Source organism: Cervus canadensis, chromosome 2, assembly GCF_019320065.1.
Source record: "Cervus canadensis isolate Bull #8, Minnesota chromosome 2, ASM1932006v1, whole genome shotgun sequence".
Taxonomy (NCBI): Eukaryota; Metazoa; Chordata; class Mammalia; order Artiodactyla; family Cervidae; genus Cervus; species Cervus canadensis.
This window is the reverse complement of record NC_057387.1, coordinates 96,586,805-96,607,811: the sequence shown is the minus strand read 5'-3', so window position 1 is coordinate 96,607,811 and position 21,007 is coordinate 96,586,805. Positions and strand designations below refer to the sequence as shown.

At 49.4% G+C, this 21,007-nt stretch overlaps 2 protein-coding genes and 1 pseudogene across 12 annotated transcripts in view; 1 reads left to right on the top strand and 2 right to left on the bottom strand.

Annotated features, from left to right (window-relative positions):
* On the bottom strand, window positions 1-816 carry LOC122428046 (annotated as a pseudogene).
* A 7,544-nt stretch (window positions 817-8,360) lies between these two features.
* On the top strand, window positions 8,361-17,476 carry DMAP1 (DNA methyltransferase 1 associated protein 1). Of its 3 annotated transcripts, XM_043461550.1 has the most exons (11): window positions 8,361-8,502; window positions 8,633-8,782; window positions 9,301-9,392; window positions 9,642-9,837; window positions 15,247-15,405; window positions 15,521-15,688; window positions 15,962-16,147; window positions 16,247-16,318; window positions 16,627-16,699; window positions 16,844-17,139; window positions 17,365-17,476. In XM_043461550.1, exons 2-11 carry the CDS (start codon window positions 8,678-8,680, stop codon window positions 17,422-17,424), a joined length of 1,407 nt encoding a protein of 468 aa, XP_043317485.1. In that variant the 5' UTR covers window positions 8,361-8,502; window positions 8,633-8,677; the 3' UTR covers window positions 17,425-17,476. The 3 variants fall into 3 exon arrangements, with proteins under 3 accessions (XP_043317485.1, XP_043317486.1, XP_043317484.1); XM_043461551.1 differs by lacking the exon at window positions 9,301-9,392; XM_043461549.1 differs by having other exon boundaries at window positions 8,383-8,782.
* Window positions 17,477-17,930: 454 nt separating this feature from the next.
* The window catches only part of ERI3 (ERI1 exoribonuclease family member 3), a 128,328-nt gene continuing 125,251 nt past the window's right edge, over window positions 17,931-21,007 (bottom strand). For all 9 annotated transcript variants that reach the window (XM_043461556.1, XM_043461560.1, XM_043461552.1 and 6 more), the window contains one exon: window positions 17,931-18,456. In XM_043461556.1, the coding sequence (XP_043317491.1) occupies window positions 18,374-18,456 (83 nt within the window). In that variant the 3' untranslated portion in view covers window positions 17,931-18,373. The remainder of the gene's footprint in view (window positions 18,457-21,007) is intronic.

The window sequence follows — 21,007 nt, the reverse complement described above, 5'->3', positions numbered from 1 at the left end:
TTATAAATGATTGTCATCATCATCATCATTATCAATATCACCTTCACATTTTCTTTTAACTTGTTTGATGACTCATTGCAAGTCTTTTATGATGGCGTCATGTTAGTGGTAATAATAGTGTTTTTGGACCCTATTAATGATGGATTAATCCAAATATGGTGAGCTGCTGCTGTTGCAAGAACTGATGCTTTTACAGCTGGGGACTGTGAAGCAGGAATCTGTACTGTAAACCTTGGCTCTGTGAGGGACATTGGAGTCCCTACCTTAGTTGAGGGCTTCCCTGGTGGCTCAGCTGGTAAAGAATTAACCTTAGTTGAAACAGACATGGTTTGTGGGATTGGGTGACTGGAGTGGGAGCACTTGGTGTGCCAAAAACTGAGCCAACATTTACCTGTAGAACTGTTACTCTGCCTGCAGAGTATATGTCTTTATTTGGTAAAGATTAAAGTCTATAGGTTGGAACAGTCAAGCAGTATCTACCAAGTGGCAATCTAGGGCCTGAATATGGCTTGACTGATTGCAAAAGAGTTTGATTTCTTTCTTCAATGTCTAATAAAAAAAATCCCTTGGGGAAGGAGAGGTAAAAGCTTGGTTATCACAGCACTGGATTGCCAATTGCACATCATGAGTATCAACAGTAACTCTCTTAGAAATTTTTGCATCATCTAAAATTGTGGTCACAAATTGAAAGGCAAACTCCAACATCTGAACAACTCTTACCTCATATTCTGTAATCTCCATGTCCTTCAGGATTTGTTCCATCATCTCTGCATCTTTCAGCATGCTCTTGGGAGAAGGCATCTTGCCAAACTCCATATAATATCCAGCGATCAGATTTCTTGAGTTAAATCACTCACATGAATGTATTTCACTGGTTTTGATGCAAGTCCTTTGCCTAGTGCCTGGTTTACCTTGCCTAACCTACCCTCCATCTCTGCCCTGTCGTGCACCCTGACCAATGAGTAGGATGTTCAGCCCTGTCTTATTTTCTTACATAGATTCTATAATGTGAAAATTATGTATCCTTCAAACGTGTTTCTCTCTTTATTAGGCTCTGATATCATGCTACTTTCCTTGAAGAAATTTCATCTTATATGCTCTAAAGTTGACTTATTTATTTATAAATGAGAAATAATCTTTCCCCTGAAGTTCAACTAGAACTCACCTATTTAAAATTCTCAGCCTGTTATCTTTTAACTTTGTCATTCAATAACAATATTTTCAGTTTTTCTATGGTTATTGCCCCATTTGGCTTTCTAATTCTTTTTGGAACAATTTTGGCTACTTTTTTTTTAAACTGGAAAACATGACTCAGAACTATGAGACTTAACTGGTAAAGAAATTGGTATCATAACAGGCATGAATTTGGTATTTATTTTAGAGCAGTGAAAATATAGGTAATCTCAAAGGTAGCCCTTGGCCTGCTGCCAACTGATTATCACTTGCAATCAATTATCACCTGAATAAACGATGAAGGCAATGTGTTGGTGAACTAAGTGGCCTCTGCCACAGAACAGTATGGAGGGCAGAAGGGATTTATGAACACAGTAAAGAGGAATTTCTGAACAGAGCAAAAAAAAAAAGAAGAAAAGAATGTGAAACTCAATACTCTAAAATTTTGATTCAAGACAAGTCCCAAACCATTGACTTTCTATGTCTATCATAAAAATAATTTATCTCTTGCAGTCATGAGGCTGATAGTAACTGAAAATCAAATCCAAAGTGTGATATTGGGGATTACTGTAGTATAATACCAATTAAATTCACAGCCTTGCCAGTCTGTTATGTGGATGTCAGAGTGTTGACCAGAAAAGAAAGCAGTCAGAGAACTCAGAGCATCTAAAATCCTACCCGCCTTGAGTCTCCCAGGCCAGTGGAAGTGGCTCCTCTTCCCCTGCTGAGGCTAATGGGTGACTTCTGACAATCCTTGTCAGTAGGAGGAAATAGCGACACAGTTCTGTGAAAGCCTTCTGTTGACCCCTTCTGGTAAATCAAGGTAAATTCCATGAAAATACACGTGAGTGATGTTTCTGCAGAGCCAGTGTTCTAGGCGGTGTCACAATGTCCTTTCCTAAGTACCAGTTGCTTCACCTTATACCCTCCCACCATATGAAAGCAACAGAATGCTATATTTTACTGATTCACATTTAAAAAAATAAAATGTTGTTGAGGCAAACTTCACATAACATAAAATTAATTATTTCTAAATGAACAATTCAGTGGCATTTAGTTCATTCACAATATTTTTTCCAATATTCTAATACCTCTGAAATGGAATTTATATTACAATCAATGATATGCTATAGTTTAATTGATAATGTTTCATAAAATTCTTCATAATGGAATATAAATAAAGGTGCATCTTTCAGTTGATGGTGTCATCAACTGAGAGTAGTTGAATTTGGGTACTTGATGGTTTTCTTGGATTTTTGAGGAAGCACACTTTATATCTGGATGTCTTGCCAGCCACTCACCTACTGAGTTGACCTGAAAGACCGTTGGCGTTGACAGGAATCCAGAGCAAAGGAAACTGTCCAATTGGTCTAGCCTGCAATGTAAGTAGATGGGCCATTTGGACTCCACGACTCACCAGATCCCAATCATGTTGCAATCACCTTGCTGATGGAGGCTATAGCAAGCCCAGGAGCAGCAATGCAGAAGTGAAGAAATTCATGCTCTGTTTAATAAGTAACTGATCTCCTTTGAGAAACAGCTTTATCATACTACTAGGCCCTGATAGAGACTGCATGCTTGTCCCTGGGATAACCAGGTGACCTTCCTTCCATAACCTGGAAACCATTTGATCCATTCTCAAGTCTGTAGTGTCCAAAAGCATTCACCATCAGAAAGGATACCAATGAGACCAAAAGCATTCACCATCAGAAAGGATACCAATGAGACCAGGCCTAAGGGTCTTCTGCTTTGCCACCCATCCCTCAATAAACACTTATGTCTTAACAGGCAGAGGTTGTTTGAATGGATAAAGAAAAGCAAAACCCAAATACCTGCTGTATATAAGAGATGAGCTCTAAAAGAGGAAATAAAATGGAAGGAAAAAGTATATACCATGCAAAGAGTTAGCTTGTAAAGGCTAGAGAGACTATATGAGTTAAAGTATATTTCAAGACAACGACTAGGAATATAGATACTTCAGGACTTCCCTGGTGGTCTAGTGGTTAAAATCCATCTTCCAATGCAGGAGATGCAGGTTTGATCCCTGGTCAGAGAATTAAGATCCCACATGACAGGGGGCAACTAGAGAAATCTCACATGCTGCACTGAAAGATCACACATGCCACAACTAAGACCTGGCCAAAATAAATAAATAAAATAAATATTTTAAAAGATACATATTTCATAATGGCAAAGTGATCAATTCACCAGGAAGATATAAGGATTATAAATTTGTGACAACAGAGATTATAACCTAATGACAGAGCTTCAAAATACGTGGAACAAAAATTGACAGAACTAAAAGATGAAATACACAGTTCCACAATCATAGTTGGAGATGAAAAGAAACCCTCAGCAATAGACTAACAGACATTAAAATATCAAGAAAGACATAGATTATGTGAACAATATCATCAAATATCTTGTGCTAATGGAAATTTATAAAACTGTATACTACAACTGCAGGAAACATATTCTTTTCAAACATTGTACACACTAGTGGACCATATGCTGAGCCATAAAACAAGTCTCAATAAATTTGAAAGCTTTGATATCATATAGAATATGTTCTTTGACCACAATGGAATTAAATTAGATATCAATAATCATAAGCTACCCAGAAAACTCTCAAATTTTGGAAATTAAGCAACATAGTTCTAAACAATCCATGGATCAAAGAAGTAATCACAAGGGAAGTTAGAATGATAATGAAAACATAAAATGATTAGCAGGATGCAGGGTAAAATTTATAGCTCTAAGTATTTGTGATTGAAAATAAGAAAGGTCTATGTATCCCTTACATTTTATCATGGAATGCTGACTGGCATCCCCAGCGTTACGGTCCAATGGATCAAACAATTCTCAGTTCTCATTGGGTGGTTTCATGGCATCTCACAGACAAGAGTTTAGTTTCTACAACAGTCGTTGTAAGCCAAAAACTTCTCAAGTAGTGGCCAGTGGTTTGTGGGTGGGATCAGAGCCTTGCTTCAGAATCCTGGGTGCCCATGCTGTGATTCCCCAATTGGAATTGCCTGAAGGTATTAAGTAAGATTTCTGTTACAAATACATCCAAAACATCAGATCTGTTGGATAATCAGGCCCAACTAGTAACAGAGCTTGCACTGCAACCTAGGCCTATCTTTTGGAGCCAGGCTCTTCTCTAAACCTACAGGTTACTGATAAATGAGTCAGAGCAGCATGCTCAAATATAGTACACATGGTCTCCAAACCCAAGAGAGCCACCAAGCTTTCTAACTCTTTGAGGTGAGTGGTACAAGGTGTGGTCTCTTGTTTCTTACTTTAATTTTTATTTATTTATTTAGTGTAGACAAGCAAAAGAATTATCTCACATGGAAGTTTGTAAGAGACTCCAGATTTTGGAAGGACTGGCTCACCAAATAAAAAAATACACATGTTTAAAAGAAAAAGGAAAAAGAAAGATGTCTTAGCTTGAGCTGCTATAACAGAAATAACTATAGACAGAGTGACTTAAAAGAAATGTATTTCTTAGTGTTCTGGCAACTGAGGAGACTGTTCTGCCAAAAAATTTAAAAAGCCCAATAACATAAAATAGACCACAGGAGTCCGCCTAGGAAAGCTGATAATTGACGACATGTAACTGGCAGGGGAAGGAAAAGGGAGATGCCTGCAAGAGCTAGAATTTTAAAAAAGCTGAAATGGTACAGAGAGAGACCTCCCACAAATCCTGGAATCTATGGGAGGTGAGTGTGAAAACAGAAATCTTTTCCTTTGTGGAGAATGTTGGAAACTTCTTCCATCTACTGCAAATTCTGGGGACTTCTGGGGGTGGGGACAGGGGCAGGGCTCCCGAGAACATCCCAGGAGCCTCCGCCCTGGGAGGAGGGAGCCACCCTCCACTTTGCCTGCCCTACCCACCTCTCCCCACCTCTCCGCCCTCCCCCCCCCACCCCGCCCCCGCCACACACACACACACTGTCCTGGGACTGCTCCGTGTTTGGGCCACATGTGCCCTCCAGCCATCGCAGAGAGGTTTTCATCTTCCTTCAGCTCCTAGAACTGGAGGGGGACCACACAGGCCTTGCCGAGACCCCTGTACTCCAGCTCCTTGCCCTGGACTTTGTCAATCCCGCTCCCCACTGGCTTTTGCCCCAGGGGCACAGGATGCTTTGGAGAGGCAGTCGTCTTGAGCTCCAGGCATCACAGGCAGCTCCAGTTCCCATCTACTTGGTTCTTTATATTTAGGTACAATATTCACGTGATGAAGTGCACAGTTCTTAATGTTACAGCTGAAGGCAGTAATCGCATTTTCCTTCTGGACGGCTGGAACCTTTAAGGCACAGGGCCTGGCATGTAATGGCCTAACTAAATGACTTCCCTGGTGGCTCAGAAGGTAAAACATCTGCCTGCAGTGTGGGAGACCCGGGTTCAATCCCTGGGCCAGGAAGATCCCCTGGAAAAGGGAATGGATACCTAGTTCAGTATTCTTGCCTGAAGAATTCCATGGACAGAGGAGCCTGGCAGGCTATACAGTCCACAGGGTCGCAAAGAGTTGGACATTACTGAGTGACTAACACTTTCACTTTCACTTTACAGTTAAATACTAAACAATTATTTGTTGAATAAACTAATGAATAAAATCAAGTCAATGTACATTTCCACCAACAGTATATAGAAATATGGTGCCTATTTCATCCACACCCTTGTCAAAAATAGGTATCACAATTATGTTCAAGTTTTAGCTATTTGATAGGCATAAAATGATTTTTTCATGATAGCTCTCAGTTTTTCAACTCTGAATTCCAGTAAGGTGGAATGCTTTTCTGTATGGTTATTGGCTGTTGCACTTGTGTGAATTTCCTAATCATGTTCTTTGCCCATTTCAAAACGTGGGAAATTTGTCCTATTAGTTGGAAAAAGTCCTTCATAATTCACCCAAGCAAGACCAGGGCAGATGGAGTGTCTCCAGGTCTTGATCACAGCACGCACACACCACCTTCCCTTCCCCACAGTTTCTAAGATGCCCCTGAAAATAGGGCACATGACCACTTGCTGGGAGAGCCCAGAGAATGAGAAAACCCAGTGCCACACTTAAGGAGTGCATAGTCTTGGTGAGGAGAGGGGAGGACGGGGAGGAGGGGGAGGAGTGGAGGAGAGAGAGAGAAGGGAGAGAAGGAAAGAAAGAGAGCCATTCTGAGGGATTTCCTAATGACAGCAGCTAAGGCGGCACTCCAAGAAAAGGGAAGAAACCAGGCCATGTCCAAGACAGAAAGACAAATGATTACTCTTAGGGTAAAATCCAAACTCCTCACTGTGGCCCCTAGTGCGTACCTCTGATCTTAAGTCTTCCTATTCTTCCCCTCCTTACCCAACGGCCGCCACAGCAGCCTCTTTTCTTTATGTCCTTTCAACATACAGTGTTCCTTCCATTTTAGGGACTTTGCACTTATTCCTCACGTCTGAAACACTCTTTCTCCAGGTATTTTGTGGCTATTTCCATCATTTAAACCTCAGCTCAGATTTCAGCTCCCCGAGAAACTTTTCCTGACCACACTATGTTTAGTCCCCTATCCTATTACCCTATTTAATTTTTTTCATAGCTCTTGTCCCACAAAACTTACACTATATATTTTATTGTTCATATGCTAGATATGAGCCCCACTGGGAAATATTTGTATCTCATTCACCCACTGCATTCCCAAAGCCTAGAATAATGCCTAACACATACACACATTGGTGTACCACATCCTTGTCCTCACAGAAATTATTCTATCAGGAGAGATATATCTTAAACAAATAATCAAGCAACACTAACTACAAGCAGAATCAAGTGTTTGAGGCTGAGGTGCAGGACCCTTTCCCACTGCTTTGTCCATTTCTGGCTCCAAGGACGGTTCCTTTACCTGTGGGCATTTGCTGCTGCAAGACCCTGGCTTCCCCTGGAAACTGATTACAGCTCAGAGCATTCACCCAGGAATTAGGCCTCAGAAGCAGGGCAAGGTTTGTACCTCTAGGGCCAATTCTCCAAACTTTTGGGATCTAGCTAGGTTTGTGGCTGCAGCAGCAGCCTCCCCCTCCCCCTACCTAAGTCAGAACAGGATACAACATTGATAGCTGACTTGTGTGGGCTGTCTGCTCCTCCTAGATTTTTGACAAACCCCTGGCTTGGGGTCTGGTCTCCTTAATACCTTACAACAGCGGCCCCCAACCATTTTTGCACCAGGGACCAGTTTCATGGAAGACAATTTTTGCACTGATTGGGGTGGGGGGGTGATTTTGGGATGCTTCAAACACATTACATGTATTATGCACTTTATTTCTATTATTATTACATCAGCTCCAACTCAGATCATCAGGCATTAGATCCTGGCGGTTGGGGACCCCTGCCTTACAAGCTCCACTCCATCTCCCATGCCCAATGCCCAGAGTCCTCCATGTCTGCAGGCTATTTTGCAGAGGCTGAAGTTAGGAGCTGCTCCCCCTGTCCCTTCTGCCCTTCCTCAGGACCTTCTGCTCTTGAATTCTCTCTGTCTCTCTCCAGGAAGATCAGCAAGTTTCTTCCCTTGTGGGATACTTCTTCCAGTTGCTACCTGCTTGGGGCTGTGCTCTTGGACCTCTTTGGAACCAACACTAATGCAGCTAGCTCCCAGACAAGTGAAGTTTCAGAAAGCTAGGCTCCAGTAACTTCCCACGGACCCCGATCCACAGACAACCCCATCAGAGGAGGTACAAGCGAGGGTCCACACCTCACACCATCTTGGGAGCCCCCCTGGCAAGCTCTGCCTTGTCTGGTTGATCTCTTCAACGCTCAGCACAATGTCTGGCACGTACTTAGCACTTAATGAACAGAGGCAATTAACACCACTAATTCATTTAATGGAGAAAGGCACCGTGTTAATGTTTTACATGGATTATTGGCACTTCCTCTACGCAGGTACCATGACAGTTTTCACTTTGAAGAAACGAGTGCAGAGAAATTAAGCGACTTCCAAGGTCACAAAGCTGTGCACTCCCTTTTCATTGTGCGATGGCGCAACGCAGAGAGAAATGCCAACGCAGAGGGAAAATGCCAGAACCCCAGGCAGTCCAAGAAACCGGCGAGCTCCTGGGAGACAAGGTGGATTACAGGCTCTGAGCGGCCAGTAGTTTTCATACTGGGTTGCCAGCCGGCTTGCTTTCCGCTTAGCACAGACCGGAAGCGTTCCTGTCGGCCACGTTTCTAGCTCGCACGACCGGAAGTGTCTGTCCGCGGCTTTAAGGAGATAGTGGAGCCGCTGGGCCACAGCCGGGAACCCTAGCTGTGGCGGCTCTGAGACTTAGGAGACAGCTGGGGCCGTTGGGGAGACTCAGGTGACGGGACACTGGCGGGGTCCCGACCTGACCCTGGGCCACTGTCGTCCTCGCGGCCCGCCTCCTCACCCCGCCCCCACTTGGGGCTGAAGTGGCTCCGCCTCCTGATCTGAGCCTGGTCCCTCTTCAGGCACTGACCCTTGACCTCGGGGCGCTCCCCCATCCTTTGGGCGCGATGGCTACAGGCGCGGATGTCCGGGACATTCTAGAACTCGGGGGTCCAGAGGGAGATGCAGCCTCTGGGACCATCAGCAAGAAGGACATTATCAATCCGGACAAGGTAGCAGTGGTGCCTGGGAGTTGAGTAGCGGGAGTGAAGTGGTGAGGGGGAGTGACAACAGAAGATGGGTGCCACACTGGAGTGAGACGGGCGGTAAAAGATGTGACACAACGGGATAGAGAGCATGTGTCACCTTGGTGAGGTGGGACGGAGGAGGGGGACACCCGTAGAAAGTGGTGGGAACCAAGAAGGTGTGACACGTGTAGGAGAGGACCTGGAGAGTGTGACGCTTGTGTGGGATATTGGGGGGAGGGGCATCAAGTCAGGGTGACCGTGCTGAGATACTGGAAAAGTATCTTCTCTGACAGGTTAGAGGTGTGGTGGGGAATGACCCGCTCAGACCCAGGTGCCCCTCGAGTCAGTTTCTGTACTTTCAGAGTGTGTCATGATGTATCATAGTGTGAATGTGTGTCGCTGTACCTGTAGGTGCTGGTTTGTTCAGGGATTGAGCTGGGCTAAAGAATTTTCAGGAAAGGGAGTCTAGGCTGTGGTTCCTCTCCTGTGGTTTCCCTCCCCAGAAAAAGTCCAAGAAGTCCTCGGAGACACTGACCTTCAAGAGGCCCGAGGGCATGCACCGGGAGGTCTATGCACTGCTCTACTCTGACAAGAAGCAAGTATTAGAACCCCAGGGCCCCAGGCTTAGGCCCCTGACCAACCTGCCTGTCCCTAACTCCTGATTTTCCTGGCCAGTTTCCTCCCCACCCAGGGCTCTTGCTTGCCTGGTAGGATGCAGGAGCTTGGGTGTCTCACTCCAGGACATGACTTCCTTGCTCTAGGGTAGATCAGCAGTCTGGGTTTAAAGGCTCTCTTCACACCTTCTGACTCTATAATCTCTCACCTCCTTAAACCCTGCTCCCAGGGATGCACCCCCGCTGCTACCCAGTGACACTGGTCAAGGCTACCGCACAGTGAAGGCCAAGTTGGGCTCCAAGAAGGTGCGGCCCTGGAAGTGGATGCCATTCACCAACCCAGCCCGCAAGGATGGAGCCATGTTCTTCCACTGGCGAAGGGCAGCAGAGGAGGGCAAGGACTACCCCTTCGCCAGGTTCAATAAGGTGAGCCACCACTGTGGGGACATAGGCCAAGGGTGTGCCCACCTACTCTGAGCCACATGCCTGAGCTCTCCAGTCTCCTGGTTGTCTCCAGAGGCACTCTCAGACCAGGTCTTGACCATGTTTGCTCACTCAGTCCTTGGGACACATGCCTGCAGGGTCTTCTCTGCCCATGGGACCCTATCCTCTCCTAGCCCTGCTCTGATTTTTGATGTGCTGCCTTGGCCTTTCAATTGTTGCTATTCTTCAGAGCTATGTCCTAGGTGCTCTACTCTGCTCACTCTCTACTTTCTCCCTAGTGTGTCTCATTTACAACATGACCTCAGTTACCCTCTGTATGTTACTAACCCCAGCTTAATATCTCCAGTCCAGAGCAGCAGTTCCCATATATCCAGTCATTTGCTTACCTCTCTCCCTAAAGGCCCCACAGGCACTTCAGATCAAGTGGATTCCCGTGAGCAGAACTTCCTATCTTCCCTCTGTTGCCCACCCCTAAACCTGTTCCCCGCATCAGTGAATGACACCACCATCCACCCAGTTACCCAAACCAGAAATTTGGTACTCATCCTTAACTAATCCTCCTCCTTTAGCACTCGTATTATTTCAATCAACAACAGGACAAAGAAACTAGGGAAGACATACAACAAATGTGGAAAAAAATAAGTTGGATTCTGTCAGATAGGAGCAATCAATAAAATGAAACCAGGATATGAAATGAGATAAAGAGTGAACTTGTAGATGTAGGGGAGGCCTAATTTAGTTAGGGTGGTCAGGGAGGGCCTCTCTGAGAAGCTGGGATTTGAGCTAGACCTCAGTGATACATCTCATCATGAGGCCTGCTTATGGTTTCTGTAATAAATGACATCTGCCTATCTCCTTCATTCTCTGTACCGGCACCCTAGTCCACACTGATTTATCTCTGGTTTAGATGACTGAGGCTCAGATGGAGCAGGACCCTACCCAGACTCACCCAACCAGTGAGAAACAGAGCTGGGCTAGGCTAAGATTCTCTAGGCCATTGTTTAAGCCACTGCACAATATGGACCCCAGTCCCTGCAGCTTGGAGCAGCCTAATCTTTGAGCCTGATAGCCCAAGGGGCTTATAGCTGGACTCCCAAGCCCTGACTTCTTTCCCCTCAGCCAGTACATCCACTTGCACCTGGACACGTTCCCCTGAATGGCTCACAGGCTTCTCAGACTCAGCATGTCCAGGTGTGACCCATCATTCTCTCCCACACCCCCAAATTGTTTTTTCTCCACCTCACCACCATCTTAGGGCCCTCAGGTCCAGTGGAGGGAGAGGCTGGAGATGTAAGAGTGAAAAGGGATATCCAAGAGGTAAGAGGTTTGAAGTGGGGGAGGAAAGGTTAATGAGACAATTCAAGGTGAAGACAAAAGAATGTTCATTTTGTATTTTGTAAATACTACTCCATGCCAGGACTTCCCTTGTGGCTCAGTGGTAAAGAATCCACCTGCCAGTGCAGGAGATGCAGGTTCGATCCCTGGCCTGGGAAGATACCCTGGAGAAGGAAATGGCAACCCATTCCAGTATTCTTGCCTGAGAAATTCCATGCACAGAGGAGCCTGGTGGGCTACAGTCCATGGGGTTGCAAGAGTTGGATATGACTTAGCAACTAAACTATATATGTGTGTGTGTATATATATAGATATATATAGAAAATTATTCTTTTCCGTTTTAGGTTATTACAAGTTAATTGAATATAGTTCCCTGTGTTATGCAGTAGGACCTTTTTTATCTGTTTTATATATGGTAGTTTGTATCTGCTAATCCCAAATTCCTAATGTATTCCGCCCCCATCCCCATTTGGGAACCATAAATGTGTTTCCTGTGTATGTGAGTCTATTTCTGTTTTGTAAATAAGTTCATGTGTATCATATTTGGATTCCACATATAAGTGATATCATATGATATTTGTCTTTCTCTGTCTGACTTCTCTAGTTGCATCTGGGTTGCTGCAAATGGCATTATTTCATTTTTTTATACAGCTGAGCAGTATTCCATTGTGTATATATACCAGTTTTCTTTATCTGTTCACTGTCAGTGGGCATTTATGTTGCTTCCATGTCTTGGCTATTGTGAATAGTGCTGCTGTGAACATAGGGGTGCATGTATCTTTGAAATTAGAGTTTTCTCCAGATATCTGCCCAGGCGTGGAATTCTGGGTCCTGAAGTATTGAATTGACTCTTAAAGGATATCACCAGGTAATAGTAGGAAAGGAGTACAGTCACTTGTTCAGGCGGAGGAGTCATCGTGAGCAAAGACATAAATAAAAACCAGTCATGTGTATGGGATGCTGTGGGAATTTCCCTGTTGATGAAGCCTGAAGTCCAGGACAGAACATGGTGGGAGAAGAGGCCTGAGAGGCTAGCAGGGCTGGGTCAGGCAGGGCTTGGCAACCAGGCTCAGGAATGGGCTTTGCGCTGATGTCTTTGGGGAGCCATTTTAAGTAGAATGGTGTCAAGATCAGATTTGAGTTTTAGAAAGATTGTGGTGATTATGGGTGGAGAATGAAGCTGAAGTAAACTAAACTAACCATCTTCCCGTCAATGCTGCTCATTCCTGGGGTCACGCTTTCAGTCTGTGGCTCTCCAGCCGATTTCTTGCTCAAGCCAGCAACACAGGAGTTACCTGTGACAGCATCTTCCCTCACCCCTTATGGCCAGTTGTCACAACCTGTGATGTTTAAAGCCTCTCAAGTCTTTGCCCTTTTCTTTACCTTCTGCCACTGCTGCTTTATTTCAGGCCTCTTCACTTCCTACCTGGGTTATTTCTTAAACCTGCTAGTTGGTCTCCCAAGCTCATATTTCACCCCCTGTCTTCACTGTTGCCAGGGTGGTCTTTGTAGAAGAGAATCATGACCATCTCACTCCTCTCTTTAAAACTAACCTTTCTGGCTCCCATCACCCACAGGATGAATTCCAGACTCCTTAGTGGGCGCATAGGCCTGCAGCAGCTCACCTCTGCTGACTCTCCAGGCTCTCTCAGGCCTTTCCCTGTCTTGCCCTTTTCTTGTTCCCTTAATGTGTCCTGATGCTTCAGGGCATTTCTCTCTCATCACTGTTTACGTGGTCCCCCTGCTTAGGATTCTCTTTACTGCATTCCCTCACCAGTTCACTGCTATTATACTTAACCTTAGGGCTGAACCAGGCTTCATTTATCTCTTCCCTGTCAACCTTGTCCCAGGCTGAATCAGGTGTCACTCATTACATCGTAGGCATACCTTTGTCATCAGTTTTGCCTCACTGTACTAAATTAGTTTTGCAGCTGGACTGTGAGCTCTGAGAAGGTAAGGCCCATCTTACTCAGCATTGTGTCCCTAGCATAGGTCTAGCAGGCCCATGATATTAATAAATATCTGCTGATCTCTCTTGCTTGACTGTGAACTTCTTTTTATTTTTATGGCTGTGCCATGTGGCTTGCGGGATCTTAGTTCCCCAACCAGGATTCAAACCTGGGCCCCAGCAGTGAAAGTGCCAACTCCTAGCCTTTGGACCACCAGCGAGTTCCCTGATCATGAGCTTCTTGAGAACAGGACCAGCTACACTATTCCTGAGTATATTTTTTTAATTAAATGGAATTAAAATGCATAGGAGGGATACTTAACCAACTGCAGAGAGATCAGAAAGATGAGAAGTTATCTAGGTAGAAGGAATGTGGAAGTGAGAAGGCATTTCAGGCAAGAATAACAAAAGCTGAGGGGGAGAGCCTGGTATATTCCAGTAACTGCTAGTCGCTAGGCTGGAACTTAGGGTCCATGAAGGACAGTGGCTGCAGAGGGAGGCCAGGTCACTCACCATGTGGTCACTGATTGAGTCAGTAAGTATTCATTGATACCTACAGTGTGCAGGTCCTGTCCTGAACCCAGAAGGTAGGAAGTGGTCCAGACAACCCTTGCTCTTGGCAAGTTTGAAAATTATCTAGAAGGCACTTTAAAAGTATCAGGGAGCCTTTGAGGGGTTTCATAAAGGATGGTTGGGTAACATCAGTTACATATGCTAGAACAGTGCTTTTCAAATTATCTGTGATAAAGGACATTTTTAAAAATTTCCCAATTCATCAGAGACTACTAAAGATAGTAAAATTATAAGACAAGACAAAATATCAGTCTGTTTCTTCTAAGTTATTTAGCAGCATATGATGCTGTAAAATTGTTGTAAAGCTTTCTAAACGCTTACTCTCATTTCTGTACTTACTGTAGACCAGGTTTGCAGCAGCACTGGTCCAAAGGCTGCCCTTTAGCAGTGTCAGAGAGGTCTCATCTTGGCTGCAGATGGCGAATTGCCCGGAAGAGGATTAAATGGAGGCAGAGACCAGTGGGGAGGCTGTATCTCTATCCAGGCAAGGGGGTAGTGATGGTCTGGACACGGGCATGGCAGTGGAGAATTGGGAGGTAAAAGCCACAGATTTGGGAAAGAGGAGGGGTTCAAGGGTAAAGGTAGGAATTAAAGATGCCTCCTGGGGTTCTGGCTTGGGTGATGCCAACATTGAGATCTGGACTGGAGGAGATAGAAGTTTAAGGGAGCACAGTGAGCTCAGTACTGAACATACTGAAATTTTTTTATTGAGGTATAACTGCTATATATATATATATTAGCTTCAGTTTAGAACATAATGATCCCCTATTTGTATATATTGTGAAATGGTCACCCCAGTAAATCTAGTTAACATGCATCACCTGAACATATTGAGTTTGAGATGTATGTAGGACCTCCAGTAGGAAATGTCCAAGAGGCTGCTGGACATAAGGGTTTTGAGAGCCATTGTGGTCTTTGATGAAGAAACTTCCCTGGTCCAGCCTAGCACTGTCTCCTTCCTGGGGTCTCTGACTGACAGACCCAGCCCATAGTGGTGCTGTTTCCCCTGAGGGAGGTCTGGGGGACAGGGCATGGGGGTTGGGATGGGGGTTTATGTTGGGAGTAGGATTCAGGTGCCTTTTCTATAGGGATTTAACCTTGGCCAGCTTGGGGAGCTGCAAGTCCCCTTGTCACCACTGGGTGGCAGGAGTGCTTCAGACAAGTGTTCCCTGCTAGGGGCTCCTGGGCCTTTCTCTGGAACTTAGCCATCTGCCCTACTCCAAAGTTGACCCTTGGACTCTACAGACACACTTACCCGTGGACCCCTGACCTTAACCATGGGGTCAGGAGCATGTGTTTTGTGCAGTTGGTCCTGGAGCCTGCCAGGGCCTTTGGTCAAGCTGTCAGTTTCTTTCCTTGCTCTGGAAACATCATCTCCAGGGGTCCTGTGCAGGGTCCCAGGCAGAGGACTTGCTTTTGTCCAGCGCAGGGATTGGCAATAAACAGGAGGGACTGTGGCCATGGGGCTGCAGCCTGTAGGACGTGCCGTGACGTGGGCATGTCCCCTGTCCCCCACCCACCCCCCACGCCTGTAGACAGTGCAGGTGCCTGTGTACTCAGAGCAGGAGTACCAGCTCTACCTTCATGACGACGCTTGGACAAAGGCAGAAACCGACCACCTCTTTGACCTCAGCCGCCGCTTTGACCTACGTTTTGTCGTTATCCATGACCGGTATGACCACCAGCAGTTCAAGGTGAGCTGGTGCCGTGTATTTGCATGTGTGCCCAACACTCAGGCCCGACAGGCCACTATCTTCATGCCTTCCTTTTCACACACATTTGTCTCTCTCTCTCCGTGTCTGTCCTCAGAAGCGTTCTGTGGAGGACTTGAAGGAGCGTTACTACCACATCTGTGCCAAGCTTGCCAACGTGCGGGCCGTGCCAGGCACAGACCTCAAGATACCAGTATTTGATGCTGGGCACGAGCGACGGCGGAAGGAACAGCTGGAGCGTCTCTATAACCGGACCCCAGAGCAGGTCAGCCCCGAGTCCCACAGACTCTTCTCCAGGCCCTGAGACCCCCTGACCTCTGCCTCCATCCTCCACGCCCTCAGCTCCCCTCCCGCCCCCGCCCCGCCCCCATCCAGTCCCACCCCTCACCAGCCACCCTCCCTGCTCTCCCTAGCCCTCCCCTCCCTCATGACCCCCTGCTGCTCCGAGTCCCTCACAGGCAGCCCAGCACCCCTGTCTCCCGGTCTCCCCTCGTGGCCCCTTGAGTTTCACGCTCCTCTCAGCGCCTCTCTTGCCCAGGTGGCGGAGGAGGAGTACCTGCTGCAGGAGCTGCGCAAGATTGAGGCCCGCAAGAAGGAGCGGGAGAAGCGCAGCCAGGACCTGCAGAAGCTGATCACAGCGGCAGACACCACTGCCGAGCAGCGGCGCACGGAACGCAAGGCCCCCAAGAAGAAGCTCCCCCAGAAAAAGGAGGCTGAGAAGCCGGTGTGGAGACTAAGCCAGCCCAGCTTAGGGTGGGGGGCTGGGACTAACATTGGGCCCTCTCCCCGTGACACCCTGGTCTCCACAACTACTCTTCCTCAGGCTGTTCCTGAGACGGCAGGCATCAAGTTCCCAGACTTCAAGTCTGCGGGCGTCACGTTGCGGAGCCAGCGGGTACGTGAGTCACCTTCTTCACTGTGTCTGGGCCCTTGGCTCTACGGCCTGAACACTGTAGGCCGGGGGCCTGGAGCAGATGGAGGCGGACACACCAGGATCTCAAGGGGACGCCAGGAGCTCACAGCTTTCAGCCTGTTCTGCTTACTGCTTGTTTCCTTCTGTGACCCAGAGCTGCCTCTAGGGGTTAACTTCTCTTCCGGCCCTCCCCTCCCCACCCCACCCCCTCAGTTCCTTTTGTCTCTTTCATTCTAAACTGCTTGTCGGGAGAGGGTCCCGCTTGAGCTGAGCTGCCTGGGTCATTGCAGATGAAGCTGCCCAGCTCTGTGGGACAGAAGAAGATCAAGGCCCTGGAACAGATGCTGCTGGAGCTGGGTGTGGGTGAGTGTGGAGGCTGGGCCCCTCAGGAGGGACCTTCCACCAACTCCCGCCCCCCCCCGAGGCGAGGTTGTGGATGAAGGCTGGGCAGTAGGGGGCAGTTCTTGCTGCTGGCCTCCCACCACTGCGCCTCCTACCCACCCGCAGAGCTGAGTCCGACGCCCACGGAGGAGCTGGTGCACATGTTCAATGAGCTGCGGAGCGACCTCGTGCTGCTCTACGAGCTCAAGCAGGCCTGCGCCAACTGCGAGTATGAACTGCAGATGCTGCGGCACCGGCACGAGGCGCTGGCGCGGGCTGGGGTGCTGGGCGGCCCCACCACCCCGGCCTCAGGCCCGGCCCCAGCCCCTGCCGAGCCAGCGGCGTCTGAACCTGGTCTCGGCTCCGACCTCAGCAAGGACGCCATCATCGATGTGGTCGGTGCACCCCTCACGCCCAATTCGGTAAGAGGCTGGACTGACCAGGAGAGCTGCAGCTGGCCCTGCTAGTGAGCACACGCACGTGCATGCATGGGCCCCGCCCCCTCTAGTGCCCGAAACAGGGGTCATCGCTGTGAGGGGTTCTGAGAATGAGTGGGTGGCCAGTGGGCGTCACCTTCCTGACTCAGTATGAAGCACATGCACCAAGCCCGAGTCCAGCCACTGACTCAGCACCTCGTGTCTCCTCAGAGGAAGCGGCGGGAATCGGCCTCCAGCTCCTCTTCTGTGAAGAAAGCCAAGAAGCCATGAGAGGCCCGCGGGGTGTGGGACGCTGCTGTGTAAATAGAGCTGCTGAGCTGGACTGGGCTGCCTCCTTTTCCTTCTCATCACTTGTGACGCCCCCGGCTGGGAGGGTGGCCAGGAGGGGTGGCCCTGGGGCTTGCCTGCGCTGAGGCCCTTGGCAGCCCTTTAACCACGGACCAGCTCCCCCACCTCCTGTATCTGGGAACACCCGTTGTTCTACACTCAGGTTGGAATCGCCCCTTGGCCTTTTGGCCAAGATCAAGTGTACACTCAGGTTGGTTCGCACACAGCAACGACTGTACATCCCAGCTGCTTCTGACAGCCTCGTGCTCAGTCCGTCCCCGCCTCTCTGTGTGCATGCAGAGAGGGTCTCAGGTACTCCACTGATGCCAGCTCTACTTACTGGTGGCCTTGAGCACAGGGCGGCCTGGCGCATGTGCTGTCCCCCACACATCCAGACGCCATCAGGCCTGGCACCACCTGGTCCACGTCCACACACACACACCCAGGGCCTCATTTCCCCGACTTTATTCAGTGGCACGTTCACAGCGGGGATGGGGGCAGACACAAGGTGGGGCCTGATCTGTCCTGGAGCCCTGGGGGCACCACACACCATGCACTACAGATGGGAGGGGGCACAGGGGGGCTCGGCGGCCCCGGCAGAAGCCTGTGTACTGGGAGGAGGCGGTGAGGAGGAGGTCCCCCAGCCCAGGCCCACAGTGGGAGGGGCTGATACTGGGCTGAGGTGGAGAGGTGGGGGCAGGGGCACAAAGTGTCTGTTCCAGAGGGGCCGAGGAGCCAGGCCTTACCCAGGGCAGAAGCCCACGGGGCGGGCTGGGGGACACTCTGGACGCAGAGCTGTGCCACTCCCCCTTTGCCCCTCTGGTGAGGGAGAGGAAGGTTCTGGGCTGGGCCAAGCAGCTACCCTGTCCTGCCCCATCCCATCCTCGGCCAGTCAGAACGGCTTTGACGTCTGCTTGAAGATAAAGCCTCGATAGGCGAGTGTCTTCATGATGTTGGCAATGTTCTTGCAGTCATCTAAAAGGAGGGAGAGGAGACAGTTAGGTGGGCCCCAGATCCTTCCCCTGTGGGCCCACAGGTGCTCCTAAACGGGTATCGTGGGAAGCAGGATCGAATTCAGAAGCCAAAGGCTCTAAACCAGGGGGGTCCTATCCCCAGGTGGCAGCATCTCCAGCTTCAGGTTGGGTCGGCAGGAAGCCTGGTCTCAGGGCCTCTCAGTCCCATAATTCATGCTGGAAATTGGCCGGCGTGTCCCGCCCGGCCCCAGCGGTGATGTATGGGCGCCGTCGCAGTAAGAAAAAGGCAGAGTAAATGTGTAATTTCTCCCTTGACGGCCCCCGGCCGCTGGGCGATCCTTCTTGTTGCCGCCGCGTGGGGACGGCCCGTCCGCCACACTCCGTCTTCCCGCCACCCGCCTTGATGTCTCCATTTCATTACTGTGCGGCCATTCATCACGCCCACGGCCAGGGTGACTTTGCCGGCACTTGCGTGTGTGTGGGAGACGCAGCCCAGGACATAATCACTGGTGACAAGGCACGAGCCTTGGCACTTCCAGTCGGGGCCCCAGGCTCACATGCTCCAGCAGCAGCTGCCTGGGCGCCGGGTTCTGTGTAGCCCTGGCCAGCAGAGAAGAGCCAGGTCTGTGGTCCTCTCAGGCCCTGGCCGGCAGCCCGTGGAGCTCAGCCCAAGCTCTCCTCCCCAGGCAGGCTTCAGACCCTGACTCTGGCAGTACCTCAGGTTAAAGACATGTGCGCCTGTCAGACCCTGGCGGCAGTGTCCTCGGTATTGATTCCCATGAGAAACTCCATGGTGAAAACCATCCCAAACCCCAGATGCGGGTAGCCACAGGCGCAGGTGCTCCTGGAGCCTCAGTGTCATGGTCAGGGACCAGGACTTCCCTCACCACCCCCTCCCACATCCCATAGGTGCTCACACAACCGGGACCTCAGCTGCCACAGCCCTTACAAGATGGATGCTAGGACTGCAGAAGTATTGGACGTCGATGTCACCATCAGGTGTGGGGGGGTGGTAAGGTCAAGGTGGGGTCAGGAGGCCCTGCATCTGTCAAGGACCAACCCCTTCCAGTGAGCTCCCAGCCTCTCCTTGCCAGGATCTTAGACTGGGAAAGGGGACCGACCAGAGCGAGGATGACTGTGGGTGTGGGGCAAGTCTGCTCAGGCCAAGCCTTATGCCATCAGCTGGACCCCAGCTCTGCAGACCCTGCACAGGGCAGACACGTCACACAGGGTCCTATTTCTCAGAGCTCAAAATGAATGTAGCCAGCTGGGGTGGATGTGGGCACAGACAGGTGACCCCAGGCATTTGGGAAGCCATGAAGGCTGGTGTGAGGCAGAACAGTGCGAAGACAGATGGGTGGGTAGTGGCGGCCATGGCAACTCCATACGTGACCCATCCCTGTGGTTTATGGGCCGGACACGCACCCCGCTCAGCTGCCGCCCGGTCATTTGTCTCCCTTAGTGTGTACGCCGAGTCTGTGGGGGTAGGGGGTGGAGGGAGGGGGCTGTGACAGGAGGAGCCAGGCAGTCGGGGGAAGGGGAATGGGACAGGAACGGCTGTGCAGGCAGGGCGGGTGTGGGAGTGGGACAGAAAGGCCTTACAATAGGGTCCAGGAGCTGTGGTTGACAGGGTGATTTTCTTCCCAGGTAAATCTGGCCTTGTCAGGGCACCTCCAGTCCTTCCTGTCTCTGACACTCTGGGGACCATGGCCACTGTGCATATTAAGAATAAGTCCCCTCGTTATCTGCAATTACCCAGCGGCCACACACCTCATTTCTTCCAGCAGAAAAGAAAATTAGTTTTCTATTGACTTCATCTGGCTCCTCCCTCGTTGCTGGACAAATCGCTCAATCTGCCTCCCCTGGCCCAAGTGAATGTGCCCAGCCCCTCCCCCCAGGCCACCAGCCATCCAGTGGGCGAGCACTGACCTCCCACCTGTGCCTGGTCTGGGGCTGGGCGAAGGTCCACGCACCCCCGTCTCAGCCCTGACCTCTCCTCACTCTACACCCCGGAGGGGTTCATCCACATCCCGAGCTCCAGCTACTCCTGAAAAATGCCTCCTGAGCTCCAGACCACAGATCCAGACACCTCGGGAACATCTAGATCCACACACAAACTCTAAATGGCCAGCTGTGAGCTAGTTTCCCCTCCCCAGCTCCTTCACTCTCCCGTGTTCTCCATCACAGTGAATGGCACCCCAAAATGTCCCAGAAGAAATCCAAGTCTGGCATCCTGCCTTCTCCCCAAGTCCAATCCAGCATGAACTGCAGGCTTTGTCGTCGTCCTCTGTCTCATCTTCTTCCCTTCACTCTGGCACCACCTTCCAGTCCAGAGCCCAGCATCTCCTGCTCTCCGACAGCAGCGGCTTCTCTTTCTCCCCTTTAATCCATTCTCTCACAGCCAGAGTGATCTTTCTCACACAAATCTGATCACAGTCCTTTTCTCCTTAAATCTCTTCAGTGGCTTCCCTGCCCTCAAGTCCACACACTCATTAGACTTCAAGGTTAAAGCCCTGCAAAACCGGATCCCTGCTCTCTCTGGTCTCACCCCT